The sequence below is a fragment of the Dama dama genome, chromosome 18 (assembly GCF_033118175.1).
Source record: "Dama dama isolate Ldn47 chromosome 18, ASM3311817v1, whole genome shotgun sequence".
Lineage (NCBI taxonomy): Eukaryota > Metazoa > Chordata > Mammalia > Artiodactyla > Cervidae > Dama > Dama dama.
Genome location: NC_083698.1, coordinates 81,305,498 through 81,325,967, shown reverse-complemented (window position 1 = coordinate 81,325,967; position 20,470 = coordinate 81,305,498). Strand labels below are relative to the sequence as shown.

General features: G+C 38.4%; 1 protein-coding gene across 2 annotated transcripts in view; it reads left to right on the top strand.

The window, feature by feature from the left end:
• The window catches only part of TSPAN12 (tetraspanin 12), a 67,548-nt gene extending 49,712 nt beyond the window's left edge, over positions 1-17,836 (top strand). Inside the window, exon 8 of one of the 2 annotated variants that reach the window (XM_061165682.1) lies at positions 16,237-17,836. In XM_061165682.1, the coding sequence (XP_061021665.1) occupies positions 16,237-16,542 (306 nt within the window). In that variant the 3' untranslated portion in view covers positions 16,543-17,836. The remainder of the gene's footprint in view (positions 1-16,236) is intronic. The other variant, XM_061165681.1, reaches the window with a different exon arrangement.
• The last annotated feature ends 2,634 nt before the right edge of the window (positions 17,837-20,470 follow it).

The following is a 20,470-nucleotide window of genomic DNA, read 5'->3' as shown; positions in this document are numbered from 1 at the left end:
TATAAAAGTCTGAATACTGATCACATTTTAACAAAGAAAATTGGGAAAGATTAGGTTTTAGAATTAATTGGAGTTTGAACTGTATCATCTAGAACCAACCTCCATCGCCACCTCCTAAGGGTACTTTTAAAATAGACATGCAGGGTGTGTGACTAGCTCTGGATTTTCAGGAAGACAAGGTTTGGAGTTCCTGAGGAGAATAGGTATTTAGGGCTTCCATATATACTAAAACATGGGAGGAGAGGAAAGGAAGAAAACAAAACAAAAATGACAAAACACACATACACACACACACAAAACTCTGTGTTTCTCTCCACTCCCCAGAGAAAATGCTGTCCTCAAGTCTTCAGGTCCCCCTGCTGGTTAATGATCAGTGATGTTAGTTTTAGCTGGTTTAATGACATGCTCACTAGGATTCAAATCAGTTGTCAAGTGGCCAAGAAACTTTCATAGTTAGGTTTTCTGGGAGAATTTGTCAGAATCATCAGTTATTCATTTGTTAGCAGAAGCTTTCCTATTCCTTCATTTTTAATGGTGACTTTCAAACTTTGCTAGGGGAATCTTATTTTCAAATTAAAATCTAGAACTACATCATTCCAGTGTAGCTGTGCTGTGCGTAGTCACTCAGTTGTGTCTGACTCTTCGAGACCCCATGGACTGTAGCCTGCCAGGCTCTTTGTCCATGGGGATTCTCCAGGCAAGAATACTGAGGTGGGCTTTCATGCCCTCCTCCAGGGGATATTCCCAACCTAGGGATTGAATCCAGGTCTCCCACATTGCAGGTGGATTCTTTACCATCTGAGCCACCTGGGAAGCCCAAGGATACTGGAGTTGGTAGTCTATTCCTTCTCCAGGGGATCTTCCTGACCCAGGAATCGAACCCAGGTCTCCTGCATTGCAGTTGGATTCTTTACCAGCCAATAGCTACATGTTCCTGTTTCAGTTAAAATTAAATCAAATAAAAATTGCATTTGCTCAGTTGCATTAGCCATATTTTAAGTGCTCCACAGCTACTTGGGACTAGCAGTTCCTATGTAGGACCACACAGATATAAACATCTTTATAGAAGGTTTTGTAGTCTTGATCTAGAATGGAGGCTCAAAATGTAAATCAGATGGAAGGGAAGCTGGGATCATTTCCCAGATACCTCACCAGTCAAGCATCTGGGTACCACAAATCATCTTAACATAAAAATAACAATTGACACCATTCATAATATGATATACACACACAACACGTATCTGTTTTTCCCTGGAAATACTATTATTGTTCCAAACATCTTTTAGGCCATCTGCTAAAGTCAGTTGTAAAGATACACAAAGAGAAAATCAGTTTTATTAATTTATAGTGTAAATTAACAAATTTGAAAAAGATGCTGGATTACCGACACAAGTGCTTCATCTCATACATATCTTAAATATGAGTAACTTTTGGCTGTTAAAAAATTCGTCTGAGAGGACAAGGCTATGTCACATTTAAGATATCCAAAATAAAGTTCTTTGGGCTCTGAAGACATGCCACAGAGAGAAGTGCCAAATATTTTTAAGAGATTCAGAATTGTATTAGTCTTCCTAAGGTAGGAAAGCACCATGGTATGAATAGCTTAAACAAAACAAATTAATTGACTCACAGTTCTAAAGGCTGTATGTCTGAGATGGAGGTGTCAGCAAGGTTGGTTCCTTCTGATGCCTGTGAGGAAACGTCTGTTCTGTGCCTCTCCCCCAGTTTCTGGTGGTTTGCTGTCCATCACTGGCATTCCTTGGCTTGTAGAAGCATCACCCACGTCTCTGCCTTTGTCTTTATATGGCAGTCTCCTTGTTTGCATTTGTCTCCAAGTTTCCCTTTTTCATAAGGACACCAGTCATGTTGGACCAGGGGCCCATCCTTCTCCGCTATAACATCATCTTAACTAACTATATCTTCAGAGACTCTCTTTTCAAATAAGATCACATTCTGAGGTTCTGGGGCTTAGGGCCTTAACATATGAATTTGGACGGGCCGAGAATTGTTGAAGCAGCTGAATAACTCAGGTTGTTTATTTTAAAGGATAATCAAAATACTTGTAGTCATGCCCCACACTACTGGGAAGTATTGTGTTTGGATGTTATCATTTTAAGCATATTATGCTTGGTAGCATTTTGACTTTGGATGAAAAGGAATATACAAGATATATTGAACAAAGAATTATTTGTCCAGTGTCTCTTGAGTTCCTTAGTGATATGCTACATCTTTTTTGGGAGGTGAAATCTGAATATTGGTTGGTATCTATAGTAGGGATAGTCACCTAATAAGTTCAATAGTTAAAGTCTTGTTGATTTCATAAAACAGGAGGTTGTGCTAAATATTTCTAAGATAATAGTAAATGCAGACATAGTTGTGGATATTCCAATACATTATAACTCACCACTAGGTTTTTAAAAAAAGCAAAACAGATGATTACAGACAGACATTTACTTATTGGAATGTGAGCCCCAGGGAGTGCTGCCTCCTGGGATTAAAAAAAAAAAAAAATGCAGAATAAAATCCAAAACCAAAATCCATAAAAAGCCCCAGATGATTACATGTGAATGTAGACATATGAATTGAAACCTATCAGTGTTCCTAGTGTGAACTTAATCTAATCCATTTGTTAATTCTTAGGAGTAGGAAGTCAATATGGGAAATTATTGGGCTACATATGTAATAATTTCTACCTTCTTTGGTGATTAATACTATTAACATGATTATAACCAATATTGATCCTTGAGAATGACAAAACATGGATGAATTTACATCTTCCTACAAAATCTGAGTATGGACAGATTCACTTCAGTTTTGTTACTTAGTTGAGAAGCAGTTAATTAAATATTTAATGAAATTTTTTGCTTTAAAAATGCAATTCACTTTTGCTAGTAGTATTTTAATGAGGTGCTTTACTTCAGGATGTCTATAATTGCTGTTACATGAATTTTAAGATTAAAAAGAGCTACACTATTGTGCATGGGCAAATTGATCCATATTATTTTTAAAGTTTTTTTCATATTTTCATCAAAGACTTTCAAAAGCAAGCTGACAATATCAGTTCTGGGATGTTCTATAGACAGACTTCCAGCAGATATAGAGGTTCATTATATCAGACTAATCTGCTTTTGCATTTTATAATTAATAACAGATGCTGATATTGGTAATGATATAGCACATAATTATATGTATAGCTGACTTACAAAAGTGGATCACTTAATAGCTTTATGGCACAAATACAATTAAATCCATCATTAAAAATAAGAGTTAATTCCTCTCTGCCCTGGAGAACATGTTTCCTAATTGCAATGTGCCCAGAGATTATCCACCTGAACTATGAGGGGTCTAAAAATGTAAACAAGTGAGAAACAGCTATTGGTATTCAGGAAAATTTATTCTGCAATAGTAAGTACTAAAAAGAGATATTTTGATGTCTCCTAATATTTCAAAGTTCATCATTCCGAACAGGAACTAGACTTATTTATTGTTGCTCCAAGGGCCAGAAGTTACAGGAAGGAAATTTTGAATCAATAGAAGGAAGACCTTGCTCATCAAAATCCGTCCAATTGTGATAAAGGTTCTCTTGTAAAACAGTGAGTGTCTCATCACTAAAAATATTAAAGTCAAGGTCAGATAACTATGTCATTGGTGGGTAGAATGGATTTTTAAATTAAGAGTGAATCTGGACTAGATGAACTTCAAGGTCCCTTTTATCTTTCATATTCTGTAAGCTTAGAGATAAGAACTGACTTTCTTCCTGCAATCTTTCTTCAGCAGTCTGAAATCAAGGAAATAAATCATTCTGAACCATCTGGTGGCCTGCATGGTCCCTGACCCAATAATATTTTATGACATATTTGAAATCTGTGAAAAATGACAGAGTGGAAATAGAGCAGTAATCACACATTTTAAAAACATTTTTATCAGAGGTATTGTTTGGTTTGGCACACAGCTCCTCGAATATCCGTAATGAGCTATCCACTTGTATAAAAGTACACATTCAAAAATTCACAGGTGAAAATATCTCTGACCATCAGTTTGGTTCTGTCCCATTCATTCATTCAAAAGTTTTACTTACTGGTTTCCAAGTGCTGTTGTGAATGCCGAAGATATAGTGGAGAATGTTGCAGACAAAAAGTTCTCTTGCAGTATAACTTATATTCTGGTTAGACATTCAACAAGAAAAAAATAGCAATAAAAGATCATTTCAAGTGGTGAAAATCACTTTGAAGACTCTGAACAGGGCCATGTGCTAAAGAAAGACTTTCTTGGTGAAAGTGAAAGTGAAGTAAAAGTCACTCAGTCGTGTCCAACTCTTTGTGACCCCTTCTCCAAGGGCTCTCCCCAACCCAGGGATTGAACCCAGCTGCCCGCAATGCAGGCAGATTTTTTACTAGCTGAGCCACAAGGGAAGCCCAAGAATACTGGAGTGGGTAGCCTATCCCTTCTCCAGTGGATCTTCCCAACCCAGGAATTAAACCAGGGTCCCCTGCATTGCAGGTGGATTCTTTACCAACTGAACTATCAGGGAAGCCCTATGACAGAATTACTTAAGATAGGCTGTTTAGGAATGGGTTCTCTTAGGAGATGGCATTTGAACCTAGCCCAGTTGGTAACAGGGATTCAGCCTGGCAAAGATCTTTTGAAGAGTATCTTTTTGCCCAGAAAACTGCAAGTGTAAAAGCTACCCCTCCTTCAACCTGGAGGTGGCTGGACCATGGATTCCTGACTACTTCCTACCCTCTAATTTGATTTTTTAATGTAATCACACTTTCTAAACACTAGGTGTGAGAGTTGGCTTCAATGAAAGAAACATCAGAGTTTAAGTTGGTAAAACACAGGACTAAGATGCATCTCTTTCTCCTCTCCCCTGCCAAGTTTTCCATCCTGTCAGCTACTAGAGCTCTAGACTTGACTGGAGAATAATAAGAGAGAAAGAAGACTAAAGAAGGCTGGTAGAGTTCAAAGTTTGGGTAAAATAGGGACTTCTTACTCCTTTCCCATGGGCCTTACCCCAAGCCCAACACTTGGATGGGCTTCAAGAGAAAAGTGATACTGTTGTAATTGTTTTTGATATTTTGCATGCATTTTTCAAGGACCAGGATCCATACCTTTCATCAGCTTTTCTTGGGAAAAGACAGTATACCTAAAAGTGTGAAGAAACACAGTTGTAGGGAATAGTTACAGTGTTTGCTATCTCAGAGAGAAAATGAAGCAAAAACATCCCCTCAAAAAAAATTGAAAAAACATTTTTGTCCTCTGCATGCCACCTCAAGAAAAAGAAATGGATGTAAACAAGCTCACAACAGGCCCTACTTCAAAAGGACCAACTCAAATGTACAAGCAAGAGGGAGAGAGAGTTAAGTAAAGTATACGTCCCAAGACACAATCCTTTGTTTTGTAGTTAGGAGAAAGACTACTGTTCAGAGATGGACTGCTTCTTCAGAAAAGTAGTTATTCACAGAGGTTATGTAAGGGCCAGACAGTGAGCTGGTTTCCATGAAGCTGTGTGCCCTTAAGACACTTTTTCTTTAGACCTTTAATCTTGACAAGTTCCCTGTGGTACTTGGTTTGAATAACAAATATTCTTAATACTTTCCTTTATGGCAAATAATTTTGCCCTCAACCATTTCTTCCTCTTTAGATGGTTGTTTGTTTCTTTTCTGAGTGACAGAAAGCCTCTATATATAAATAAAGAGATAGAGGAGGGCAGGACTTCCCCGGTGGCTCAGTGGTAAGAGAATCGGCCTGCAATGCAGGAGATGCAGGAGTCTTGGGTTCGATCCCTGGGTCAGAAAGATCCCCTGGAGGAGGAAATGGCAACCCACTCCAGTATTCTGGCCTGGAGAATCCCACGGACAGAAGTCTGGCTGAGTTACAGTTCACGGGGTTGCAGAGTCAGACACGACTAAGCCCGAGCCTGGGGGGTGTGGATATGAAGGGGGTGCGTCTTTCTCTCTGAGTCCAGACTTGCAGGAAGAAGAACCGAGATGATGACAATGTGTCTAGGTCTGCAGTCCTCTCAGAAAGTAAGTGGACGTGCAGAGATGCTCCCCTAAGTTAAAGGGTGGGGAGGCAGCCATGGTGATCATGTGAGTTGGCTTGAGGTTTTTCTCCCAGTTGTGTGCTAACCTTTCGGTGAGCTGAGAGTCAGGAATTCAGCCTTCACTGGGATTGGAGGTCCTGGCCCCACTCATCTTCTTTGCACCCTGCTGTCCTTGAAAATGATATTCATTTTATAATCTATGTGCATTTTTTTGTGGGGAGGGGCAGTAATCTTAGCTCTCAACTCTTTTTGCGAATACTCTTCTCCTGTCAACATCTTCATTAGAATTAGAAAGGTGAGTCAGTACTATGTGTCTGCTTTGACTAATAGACGTTTAATTTTATGATTTTCACACACAACATCCTACACACATAAATATTATGTCAGCACTTCTGAACCAGAGGAAGAAAGATGACAGAGTGTTGTGGGTACAGAAGGACAGGGTGGGGAATTGGGGTGTGGCCTTCTGGCAAGCTCTACCTAGGTATGGGATAGATTATTTTTTTCCCAGCTCATCCTGCTCTTGTGCTGCTAGTGGGACTCCTCGGGACCAAGTAAATTGCCATGCCCCAAACAAACAAAATTAGGGGCAAGTGTTGAAAAAAGGAGCCAGGAAGGAAGAGGTAACAGCTCTGGCCCCTGGCCAGGTACCATCCAGTTGCACTACTGTGAAATTGGTTAAATCTGTGAAGGAATGATCGTCCCTTCAGTGGCTAGAAAAAGAGGTGGGAAGGAGATGATCCTGACCTGGGGCATGGGGAGAAGCCTGACACTGGGTGGGCGGTTCTTCACTGCCACTGTCTTTATAATGGAGTTGTGCAGTGAGAATGCATAGAGCCGGTGGTGGATACTGGGTCTTCTTAAAGGCTAAGTGGATGTTAGCCAGTTGCCGAAAAACATCTGGGTGGCTTGGGTCCCTAAAGGACTTTTCAGACAGAGGCAATGGTGCAGAATTAGAGCTAGAAGCAGGACAGCCCAGTGGGCGCAGGGGGAATGGGGAGGTCTGGACAGGGCAGGCGCTGACTTACGAACAGCCCTGTATGTCCTGCTAATGCGTGCATTTTATCCTGAAGCCTGTGAGTAGTTGCCAGATGAAAAGACAAGTTCACCAATTTGAGGCATTGTTAGGAAAGTAAAGCTGAGGACAGAGTAGTTATGGGATGCTGATTTATTAATGATGATGTGCCATTTTCGGATAAACACACATAGAATCGCCTGAACGGTGAACGGTAGGAAGCTTTTCAAGTTCCATGGTTATTTAGATGGAATATCCCCAAGAAGTTCCATTCTCAGGGCTCCTTTATATAAAGTCAAAAACACTCCCTCATGCCTCTCTGCTGACTTCATTATCTCCTCCGTTAACTGCCGGCAGGGGTCGGGTTGACTGGGACGTGGGGTGATAGCTGTTTTATAATCCAAGCCTTGCAGGACCAGTTTGGGCTTGGTGGGGGGGCAGAATCCCTTTTATCTTCAAGCTTTGCTTGATCTAATCAGGTCTTGAACTATTCTGCCGGTTTTGCTTCGGGTATACAAATGCCTTCTTTCCTTTTTCTCTCTGTCTCGATATAGTTCAATGGTGAGTTTCCTGTTACCTATTCACTATTCAAACAACTTATTTTTCCTCCTGTGCTTTATTAGGAGAGACTTGCAAATTTTGCCTTTAGAAGGTACCGATATAGAAAGCCATGATAGTATTTTGACCTGAGAAAGTACCTCACAAAGTAACAATTTTAAATTTATGCTTTAAAAAAAATCATTAGGTTGGCTTTGTAGAGTCTGAGTGGAGGTGAGAATTGCGTCTTGGTGGGGTGAGAAGGGAATCAGGTAGGGAACTGTGCAGGTAATTCACGTGAGTGATTATAAGGGCTGGAATTCAGGTGTGCCATTGAGGACGGCAAGGAGAGAATGAGTGTGAGAGATATTTAAAGGGGGAGAATGAATAGAATGATGACTGGGGTGGGTGTGGGGGGTGAGTGACAGGGAAGCTGCAAGGACAGGGGTGCTTGACATTGACTTGGACTCTGGAAAGATGAAGAAGTCATTTGTTGAGGGGAGCAGTAGGATCTGATTAGCCCCATTTTGGAAATGCTGAGTTTAAGGTTCCTGTTGGGTCTCCATGTGCAGAAACCCAGTAGGAAGTATGAAGCTCAGGAGACAGAACTCAGCCAGAGATCTGGGTTTTGTGTGCCCTATTTAGGAAAGTGCTAGCTCCAAATACAATGGCTTGGATGAGGTAGAATTCTGTTTCTCTCTCATAGGTCAGTCAGCTGGTCCAGGCTGCCAGGCAGCCCTATTGTACAAGTTTGCCCAGGGGTCTTGGGTGGTTAGACAGTGTTTTTTTAAACATTTGTCTTCTGCAATTGCTCCTGTTTTCCTTAAGTTGCAGTAGTGGGGAGGAGGAGGAAGTAGGAAGGGGAACATCCAATGCGTGAAGCTCTGCCCTCCGCACCTCTGCACACATTCCCTTGGCTTACGAGGCTGCGCTTAGCAGCAAGGGAGGCTGGTAAGTGTGGTCTCTGGATAGGAGGCTATGTTCCCGTAGAAAATGCTATGCTAGGAAGAGCGGAGAACAGACTAGGGCAAGTGGGATGTCTTAACAGTTTCCAGGTGTTATCAATATGTAGGAGGCAATAAATGCATGGGAGGAGATAAAACTACACAAAGAGATGGCGTAATGTATGCAGCAAAGGACAGAAGTTGGGGAATGGCAATACTTAAGGGCAGAGAAGACACCTGTTGTAGGTAGAGAAGAAATGGAAAGCAGTGTCCTGAGAGCCGAGGAAGGAGAGGATTCTAGGAATGAGTTTTCCTTAGAGAGGAAGCATGGTTCAGAGGTTAAGGCTAGGCTCCAAACTAGACTCTTTGGGTTAAATCTTCCCTCTACTTCTTGCTAGCTGTGTGACCTTGGGCAAGTTTTAAACCTCTCTGTACTTCATTTTTATTACCTTTAAATTGAAGATAACCAGAATACCCATCTCATGTGAGTGAATTAGCATGTTTACAACCCTTCAAATAGTGCCTGTTTGTAATATATACTATAGTAATAGCTGAGAGTTAAAGTAAATTAGGGATTAAAAAATACACATAGGATTTTTCAAATAGAGTCACATATAGAACTCTCTGAGCGAGCATTTTATATACATTATATAAATGTATATATAAGCCCTATAACATTTATTTGAAGGTGCTGTATCATTATCCCCATTTTACAGATAAGAAAGGTGAGGCACAAAGAGGTTCAGTGCCCTAGTCCAGTTTCACAGAGCTAGTCAGCGACTGAACTCAGATCTATTTGATTCCAAAGCTCATACTTGTATTAGTCACTAAAATTTCAAGATGTGGAGTACAAGGTGAGGAGCAAGCTGAGTGTTCATAGATTTTTTTCACTTCTAAACCTCAATTTCCTTATCCGTTAAATGAGGTAATAGTAGTATCTGCCTCATTATAATTTAAAAAAAGTAAATTGGGCTACTTAATAAGAAACCCTTAGCAAATCACTTGGCACAAAAGAAACACGAATCTTCAACGCATGGTGGTAGCTAATGACAATAATAACAGGAATTTATTAACACTTATTAGGGTAAATAGAAAAAATAGTGACATATGATTAGATTTTTAACTAATCAAATTGCCCTAAATTTTGCTAGTAATGGCAGGAAAATATGCATTTTCTAGTTCTGTTTGTGTTGGCTGAAGGTAGATTTTAGATCAAGGTTTTGGGGACTTCATGTGGTTTCTCATTTTGTTTTCACATCTTTCCAGTTCTTAAGGACAAACATTTAGGTGGACAAAAGGGCCCAGCGAGAGATGACATCTGATGAGCAGTTTGTATTTATACATTTTCCGCCCAGACGGTGAACATCTGCCCCTGCACCTCACCTTCCTAGGGAGAATACCACCTTCTGGGTTTTCTGACACTTGTTGTTCAGTCACTAAGTCGTGTCTGACTCTTTGCAACCCCATAGGCTATAGCACACAGGCTCCTCTGTCCTTCACTGTCTCCTGGAGTTTGCTCAGAACCGTGTGCATTGAGTCAGTGATGCTGTCTACCCATCTCATCCTCTGCCGTTCCCTTTCCCTTTTGTCTTCAGCCTTTCCCAGCATCAGGGTCTTTTTCCAGTGATGATTCTTCACATCAGGTGGCCAAAGTACTGGAACTTCAGCTTCAGCATCAGTCTTTCCAATGAATGTTCAGGGTTGATTTCCTTTAGGATTTACTGGTTTGATCTCCTTGCTGTCCAAGGGACTCTCAAGAGTCTTCTCCAGTACCACAATTCAAAAGCATCCATTCTTCGGCACTCAGCCATTTTTATGGTTCAACTCTCACATCTGTACATGACTATTGGAAAAACCATAACTTTGACTATACTGATCTTTGTAACAAAGTTATGTCTGTGCTTTTTAACATGCTGTTTAGCTTTGTCATAGCTTTCCTTCCAAAGAGCAAGCATCTTTTAATTTCATGGCTGCAGTCACCATCTACGGTGATTTTGGAGCCCAAGAAAATAAAATCTGTCACTGTTTTCACTTTTTCTCCCTTCTATTAGCCATGAAGTGATGGGACTGGATGCCATCATCTAAGTTTTTATAATGTTGAGCTTTAAGACAGCTTTTTCACTCTCCTCTTTCACCCTCGTATTTTTGGTAAAAATGACAGATGTTCAATAAATGTAGTCTTTTAAACTTAGGATTCTGCATCTCTAATGGGGAGCTTGTGAAGATGAAATGAGATTCAAGGGTCTGTGGGGTTTTTTGAGATACATGAAGACTTTTTCTACTGCATTTCCTGTGTATGGGTTTGAGTAACTTTACTCTTAACAGAACAGAAAATCCTGGAGTAAATTTTGTTACTTGCTGTTTAATTTTTTTAAGGACAGGTTTATTTTCCTGCAGGGCTTATGATTTTCAGTGGAGAACTTTTGCTCTCACCTCTTTAAAGCTCATGAACTCATGAACTGCCCTCACTCAGTTTTTCAGTTTTAAAATAAATAGGACTGAATATTATTTATTTGTACATGATAATTAACACTGTCATCTCAAACTTGGGAGTTATGTTTATTATGAAAAATCAGTTATGAAGATATCAATACTGGCATGTATTGGCACCTAGATTTTATTTATACTTTATCTTCATAAGCACATTAGAAGTCTGCCTAATTTTTTGATGTGGCCTGTGAATATTGAGTACTGAAAAGCCACAGGAGTTCTTCTAATTTTAGAAACTCATTTTGGAGCTTGATCAGAGAATAATTTCAAGTGTATAATTTCCTCAAGTGAAGTAAGGCATCTTGACATGCCTTCAGATAGATTCCAGGAAATAGAGGGATTAGTGATTTCTCTCAGATAAAAAGGTAGTGTTGTTATTTACAGTTGACCAGAATTTTAACATTGCAGCAAGCAAAGTAGGTTAGCCAACTTGTCTTATTCCATACCTTTGAATTATCTGAGATTATTAATGCAGTGCTAACATGGCTTTATTTAGGAAGAAAACATATTCAAGGTAAATCAACTCAGTATTTTATTTTGAGAAAAGCAAATAAATGCAATTTAGTTCTTTCCTATTGTGAGTAAGAGTCTTTGTGAAATGGAATGCAGTTTTGAACTCTAACATTTCTGTTTCCTTTTTTGTCTCACTCAACAGCAAACACTCAACAGTGTTTGTGCAACTAAATATCTGTGAATAGTACAATAGATTACATAGAGACACATTTGTATTTTTTCTTCTCTAGACTTAGTGTCTTGCTTTTCAACCAAAAATCCAAGTTTACACTGAAAAGTGTAAACGTTATTCATGATTATTTGACTGGTTCAGAATAAGCTCACAACTTGTATTCAGACTGAACTGCTTTGAAGAGGGTGCTGCAGAATAGGCCATAAACCCTGGAGCTGTTTCTATGAAGAATTCAGAGAGTGGCTGAGGCAGACAATCATGTTGTACATGGAAATCTGAAAAAACATACTCTCTTTTCAAGAAGAAGAATATTCATTTGGAAAGTTAATCCTTAACTTTAAGTAATTGTGTAAGCAATTCTCTGAAATTCATCATGATCCCTAATAGGCTGCAAGTTTTTACAGTGTCTCCTGGATTACCAAAAAAATATTAAGTTATATGCAGTGTAGAGAGATTTGTGCTTTATTTATATGTTTATACCTTGTATCTTTTTTATTAAATGATTTAATGCAACATACAACAAAAAGGCACAATGGGTGAATAATAAAAATAAGATTTATTTATTGGATAAAGCTAAATAAGTCCTAGAGATGTAGAACATGATTAATATAATTAACACTATATACAAAATATTATATATAAAATGTTATATATAAAAATTGTTAAGAGAGTAAATCCTGAGTTCTCATTACAAGGTAAAAATGTTTCTTCTTTTTCTTTTCTTTTATATCTATATGAGATGATGGATATTCAGTAAACTTATTGTGATAATCATTTCATGATATATGTAACTCAAACTATTATGTTGTATGCCCCAAACTTACACAGTGCTGTGTGAATTATAACTCAATAAAACTGGAAGGGAAAAATACGTAAATAGCAGTGGAAAGCCAGGATTAAAGAAAGAGTAATTGGACATGCTTGATGTGAAGGCAAATGGGATTACTGTGGCTGATTTCATATTTGTCCTTGAGCTTTCTGAAAGCCCAGGTGAAATGACACATAATCGTCTGGATCATTTTAATGTTTGGAGGGCATGTATTCTAGTTTTTCAAAGGGAGCAAAATTCTAAAGTATATGCTCAAGTGCAGTTTTATATCTACCACTCTAAAATACCTAGGAAAACACCTTCAATATTATTTTTCAAAAATTTTATAGAGTAATTTCTTATGATGTTCTTCAATATCATTAAAATACACTTCAGTGGAAAATAATATGTAAGGGCACAGGTTAATATATTGCAGCATGGCAGAATTTGGTGGTCTGGTGTGATATTTAAATATAAGTTGAAGTACCTAGAGATGGCAATTGATATTATTTTAAAGAGTCTATAGATAGCATCTCTTTCTGAGGGGTTTTTGATAGAGAAGGATAAAATATAATGAATTCTGGTGACAAACTTAGTCCTAAACTAAATACTTTCATTCTGTCTAGTTTGGGAGTTATCTTTGTAAACTAAATGAGGAAGTAATAGGGCTGATTTATTTATTAAAAATTGAGGAGTCTAACTAGGACCTTTGCTTTGAATAAACCACCTTTACCCTCCTTGACATGGAGATAATTTTCCAGTCCAGTGATCTCTAAGGAGGCCAGGTTCTGACTATGAGCCATAATGATACAAACCTATGTCCTCTCTTCTGGGGGAACTGAAAAGCTTTTTTCACTGGGATCCAAATCCATCCATGACAGCCTGGATTGTCTTAATATTTTATTGCATTTTCTTGTGTGGCCACTGAGCTTTCCTTAGATTCCCAGAACCAATAAGTCTCCCAGACTTTGCTGAGGAAGCATAGAGCCTCAACATTAGCCAGAGGTGAGATCTTAGGGCCTTCGTAGTTCTTTCTTGAGCATGTGCACAGTCCTGGGCTTCAGCATAGCCTTACTCACATGTGTAACTTTCTAGATCCCCACAAATATGTCAGAACTTTGCCAAAACCACAAAGGACTTCACATTCTCCAGTTTTCCCCCTTTGGCTTTTGACTAGCTTATTGTGTGCAACTATTATCCACTGCCTCAGGCAGCCTCAGTGTTGAGCAGTTACCTGTGAATGCTTTTGACAAATCCTCCCCAGAAGGAAAAAGACTGTTGCCCAGGTTGAGCTGCAAGTCAAGTCAAATAAAGACAGCCTTGCCAGTGAGCTCTTTCAGGGAACCACCAGCTAGGACAAATAATGACCGTTCTCTGACCATGGGTCTTTGAAGGCGCTCCGACCCTTTTCTGTTGCCTTCGGTGGCTGCCGGACCACTGATTTTTACCGTAATTGTGGGCTGTTTATTTTCAAGGCTCCTGCAGAGCGGGGGAAGGGGCACGGGAGTAAAGCAAATTAAAACGCCACAAAGCTTGCTGTTCTTACTGAGATTCAGGTGCTTCTCTTGAATAAATGCTCCTCAGATTGCTGCAAACATTTGGTTAATTTCCAGAGTTCTAAAAAAAGTTGATTCTGACAATTTTCTCTGGTGGTTTCGTTGCTTATATGGGGGAGAGGCTATTCAGAGGTCCTTTTTCTGCCAGTTTTGTGGATGTTACTCTAGAAGTGCTTTTTAGCCATATTTTTACAAACAAAAAGTTGAGCTTTTTGACTTCTAAGTTCCCCTCCCACTCTGGAACATTCACTGTTATCTAATATATCACATTCCCAAATATCCTAGATGATATAATTTACTGTATCTTTGTTTTGGTATATGTGGTTGTTTAAAATAAAATTGAAACAGACTTTACTGGATGCCAGAGTATGAAGCACAGTCAATTTCTGCTTTGTTTTAATCACAAATTAAAAAAATATTACCTTTTCTGCATAGTTATTCAGCTTAGAGTGAGTTAGTCTAAAGGGATGGGAGATCTTTACATGTCAATGGGAAGAACTATATTGGTAAAATTTAAGCACCAGAGACTGCTGAAAAGGTAAAAATCAAATAATAATTGACTTATTTCACAAGGTTGTATCATTAGCATATGTATTTCTTGAGTAGTTTACCTTTAATTGTGGAATTTATTTTAATTGTTCTTTATTCATTAAAGATCCATTTTTGTACTAAGTGCTAAAAACATAGTTGAGGAATCAACTAAACCATGCAAAGCCATTTTATATCAATTTCTTTGGAGATGGATATGATGATCTGTGCTGCATTACTTAGCAATGATGCTAAAGGATATGTTCACATAAACTAATCTTCCAAATGTCTGAAGCTAAACTTTATTAAGTATTTTTGGTGTGCCTCTTTCCAAACTATGTTAAAGATTTCTTTGCTTCATAAGGAGAGACTTGATCTAAAGTCTCAGTGGCAAACATTCATTTTGGATAGTTACTTCACTGTCTTGAGAAACAGTGACCTCCACCGTCACTGTTACAGGTGGGCAAGATTATTTCATCAGTACTCGGTGGGAACACAATGCCATGCTTTTGGTGTTTTATTCTCTAAAAAAGTGTTGTACTCATGCTTGTCTATTAATACCTGCTCTTCATAGATCCTGCATCTCTTTTAATTTGTGCTTTCTAATCTTCTGTGGGCTGATATACCAGATAAATCTGATCCCAACTGAGCTCTTACCATATATGAGATCACATTCTAGGTGTTTAATTGTGCTTATTCATTTAATTTTCCCAAGATCACAAACAGGCTGGCCCCATTATCATTCATGTTTTCGTACAAGAAAACTGAATCACAGATTAAGTAACATGACCAAAGTCACAAAGCTTATAAATAACAGAGCAGGGATTTGAATTCAGAATTCTGGCTCTGCAGTTCATGATCTATATGTTGTCATACAAGGATGTTTGTTAGAATTATGTATAAGCATAAGTGCAAATGGGTTCTGATGAATTACCTGAGCAGAACTCTTTGAAAAATACTTGAACGTCGGTGACTGTCTTTGTGTCATTTATTGTGGTTTCTCACTGTGTGTGTGTGTGTGTGTGTGTGTATTAACAAGGTAAGATGACTAGAGAAGTTATTTTGTTAAAGCAGTGTTAAGTATCAATAGTATTACTTATAAATATTTTAACTTCACTTTTGGTGAAGTTGATAAAAGGTTGCTAATGTTTTGCTCTTAATTTGCATTACATGGTGTGCCAGAAAAGGTAGTTACTGAAATGTGTCTGTGACTAGTTTTACATGATTTTTATTTCTTAAGAGTAATGACTTATTAGGGTATAGTTATTCATAAGTGTCTTTGGAAATCTAAGTGTTACGTATTATGTATTCCTCTCCTCCACTATAATGCACAAATTAACAGTAGGCTGATTCAGTAGCCTTGGTTTCCTTGATTTAGTTGAGTTATTTATAGAATCTGGGGAAGGAAACAAGAAGGCAGTTATTTTAATAATTAAAATTTATTTTAAAAGAATCCACACTTCTATCTCCCATCCAGTTGCTCACAGGGCTTCCCTATTGAGAGTCACTATCTTAAAAGTTTGTAATTCAAGTTGTTTGGTTCCACTGATGGATGATTTTTTTTTTCACTATTTTGATCCTCTGTAACACAGTCAGAGGAATATTGACCGTATTATTTCTTTTACAGGGTTGTGGGAAGAAAATGTATTCCTTTTTGAGAGGAACCAAACAACTGCAGGTGCTGAGGTTTCTGGGGATCTCCATTGGAGTGACACAGATCCTGGCCATGATTCTCACCATCACTCTGCTCTGGGCTCTCTACTACGACAGACGGGAGCCTGGGACAGACCAAATGATGGCTCTGAAGAATGACACCACTCAGCACCTGCCTTGCCACTCAGTGGAGCTGCTGAAACCAAGCCTGTCGAGGATCTTTGAACACACATCCATGGCGAACAGCTTTAACACACATTTTGAGATGGAGGAATTATAGAGACTGTCAAAGAAGGAAACTACAAATTTATTTCACTGGACTTGTGAATTTTTTGAACACACACTTAACTGTTTCAGAAATGTGTAGAAATGAAAATGTTGCCATTAAAGGATACCCAAGCACATAATGTTCCACTCTTTGAAAGGAAGTGGGAAAAATTCCATATATTATAAAGCACCACATGGACAGTAATTGATGCCTTTTGTAATGCTGAGGACAGGTGTGATACCCACTTTATAGCCTGTACAAGATTTTTACTGAACACAGTTATGCTTTGAGGTTTATGCTTTGGCAGAGTTTGACCAGCATTTCTGCATCCATGTAAATGCGCCGAAACATGCTAGGTGGAGTTGGAGCTCCAGTAAAGTTTGATTTATTTCCGTAAGCTTACTAGTATATAAAGTTCCAAATAACTGCTAACATAGGAAGTTAGACAGTACTAATGATTTTTATTACTTGGTGATATATTCTTTTGAGGAGAAATAGATTATACATAAGTACACTCTGAAGATTGGTGACTACCTAAATGTGATTTTTGCTGGTTACTAAAAATATTCTTACTACTTACAAGAGCAAACTATAGCATTGTCTCAAACTGATCAGGGATATATGTGTATATGAGTCTGTGTTAAGTCTGTATAATTCAGTAGATTTCAGTTCTTGTTAAGAATAACAGTTGTGAAAAGGATAAATCCATACTGTATAGTACCATTATTTTAACCTTTCCTGTTAATAGAGCTTTAAAATTCTGTCTTGGGTTTATATTACATACATAACTGTTAACTTAAATACTTAACCACTAATTTTGAAAAATTACTCATGTGATACAAAGGAATCATTATAATTCAGAATGCAGTCTAGTTTCTAAGAAGTATTAACAAAAAAAGTTTACATGTAACTTTAGTTCATTCAGCAAAACCTGGATGTTATCCTTCTGCCAAACTGAGACTCATTTTGACACTAAACACTTTATAAAGGAACTTATCTTTGCTTTCTCCAAACCAGAAGCAGCAGTCTCCAAGTCTCACTATAATTCTACAGAGAATAGTTTTCCTTTTCTCTAGCAAAAAACCAAGAGAATCTTAAAGTAAGTGACAATTTAGCTAGAGTTTTTTTTTTTTTTTGCCTTATTTCACTCATTAAGATACTGTGGTGAATTACACAGATTATTAAATTTTTTACAAGAGTAAACTATATTTATTTGAAATGGGAAAAGTGCATTTTACTGTATTTTGTGTATTTTTATTTCTCAGAAAATAGAAAGGAAATTAAAATGTGTCAATAAATATTTTCTAGAGGGTAAAAATTTGCCTGTGTCTAATTTTTATACTTTATAATCACTTTCACAAACTATTAGCAAGGGGGAAAATCTGAGACAACATGATTGAATAAAGTAGTAATAACTATCTCCAAAACCCAAAGCTACTCTGTAAGAATATGTATCTTCACTGAAAAATGACAAAAAGATGCCCGTTTACTTTACAACTTTTCTTTTTGAGCTAAATGATAAATAATGTAGTTGTCTGATATAGTACAAAATATGCCCATTTATGTCAATTTTTCTTCTCACTGTTTTCATATCCCAGTTTCTTAATTTTCTAAAGAAAATGAGCCTAAGGAATACAATATTTGAAATCAACTGCTAAGTATCATCTTTACCATAATTTAAATAAAAATTGAGTAGATAACTTGCTCAATCAGAACCATAAGCCTCCCCAGGATCCCTGGTGGTACAGTGGTTAAGACTCCACACTTCTGCTGCAGGAGGCATGGGTTTGAACTATGGGTCAGGGAACTAAGACGACACATACTTCACATGTGCTAAGTCACTTCAGTTGTGTCTGACTCTGCAATCCCATGGACTGAAGCCCACCAGGCTCCTCTGTCCATGGCATTCTTCAAGCAAGAATACGAGTGGGTTGCCACGTCCTCCTCCAGGGGTTCTTACCAACACAGGGATTGAACCTTCATCTCTTACGTCTTTTAGCTGGCAGGTTCTTTACCACTAGCGCCACCTGGGAAGCCCACATACTGCATAGTGTGGTCAAAAAAAATTAAAAAAACCCCAAAACGCAAGTATCCCTTTTTCTAATTTCTTTAACACCTCGACTTCCTATCATGTCACCTAAAATGCCAAGTAATTAAGACAGCTATGAGTATTATTTGAATTATTTGGATAATAGTCTAATTTAGCTACTTCCCTTTTGACATATCTTACAGTCACAGAACAAGCATACATTATGTTGAGCTCGGTAAAAAAAAAAAAAATTACAAATAGTTAATTTCTAAATTTTTGATGTATTACCTGACTTAATATTCTCAAGAATCCTCGACATAAATTTAGACAATCACTTCATGCACTTATACACTGCTTAATGGGACCAAATGACATTTATAGCAGTAGACCACAAAGGCTTCTTATGGTAGCACCTGGAATAATAAAACTGCAAGGGACTTTAAAAAGTGTATTTAATACAGTGGAGCTGAGGGCATTCACTGTTTGGGCGCACCGAAGACAAATAGCTGTTTCTTTGGTATTTTTAAAAGCTTTATTTTGTAAAAAAAAAAAATAATAATAATAATCAGTATTTCTTATAGTAAGAAATTAAGAAGATTGTTTTCAGACTAGTGAATAGTCAATTCAAAATGCCCTGGAGATTCAGAGATGACAATAAAAGATGGTATCTGTCCTCTTACATTGTAAAATCTGGTTGTACTAGCCACCAATGAGAGTAATACAAGAATATTCAGCTAATGGGGCCCTGCTTAAGAATATGAGATCACGAAGGTAGCTTTCAACCTGAGTCAGGAAGGAAGAGGGGAGCTTAGCTAGCTCAAGCAGAATATTCCTGGAGCCACTAACTCTGAGCTTAAAAAATTACATTATTTGGACTCACAGACTTAGAGAGCAAAATTATGATAACTATGGAGCAGGGGGAAGGGTGGGATAAAGGGATGGTTGGGAAGATTGAAATCAACATGTACACACTGCTATATTTAAAACAGATAACAAACAAGGACCTACTATATAGCATACGGAACTCTGTTCAATGTTTGTGACAGCCTGGATGAGAGGTGAGTTTGGGGGAGAGTGGATACATGTATATGCATGGCTGAAACCCTTTGCTGTGCCCCCGAAACTATCACAACATTGTTAATTAGCTATACTCCAATACAAAAGATAAGAAAAGATGTTCAGGTCATAAAAATTTCTAAGAAGTGGAAATGGTGTTGAAAGTGTGGGGAGAAAATAGTTACATTGTTTGAAGGACAGGGCCTGCCATTCAAGGTACATAGATGGAGCATAGAAAGCTTGAAGAGATACCATGGGAAAGGTGGTGGTGGTTTAGTTCCTAAGCTGTGTCCAATTCTTGCGACCCCATGGACTGTAGCCCGCCAGGCGCCTCTGTCCATGGGATTTCCCAGGCAAGAATACTGGAATGGTTGCCACTTCCTTCTCCAGGGGATCTTCCCAATCCTGAATCGAACCCAGGTCTCCTGCACTACAGGCAGATTCTATACCAACTGAGCTACGAGGGAAGTCCATAGGAAAAGGAAATGGGAGAAATTTGGGTTTGGGGACTTCGTTCTGTGAACTCAGTGGTGAGTTACTGAAGTATTTTCAGAAAGAGAAGTGATTTGTGCTTGGGGAATTTAACTGGATTAGCCACTTGAGAAGCTGGGGACAGGGGCACAGGTACATCCATTACGCAGATCTGTGGGGTGGGCCATCATTTCGTTGGTGTCCGTTAAGGAGTGCTTTGGAGTTGCAGGACCCTATAGGCTCTTGAAGGGCTTCCCAGGTGACACTAAGTGGTAAAGAACTCATCTGCCACCAGATGGAGCAGCGGTAAAGAATCTGCCTGCCAAGGCAAGAGACACAATAGTTGCAATTTTGATCCCTGGGTCAGGAAAATCCCCTGGAATA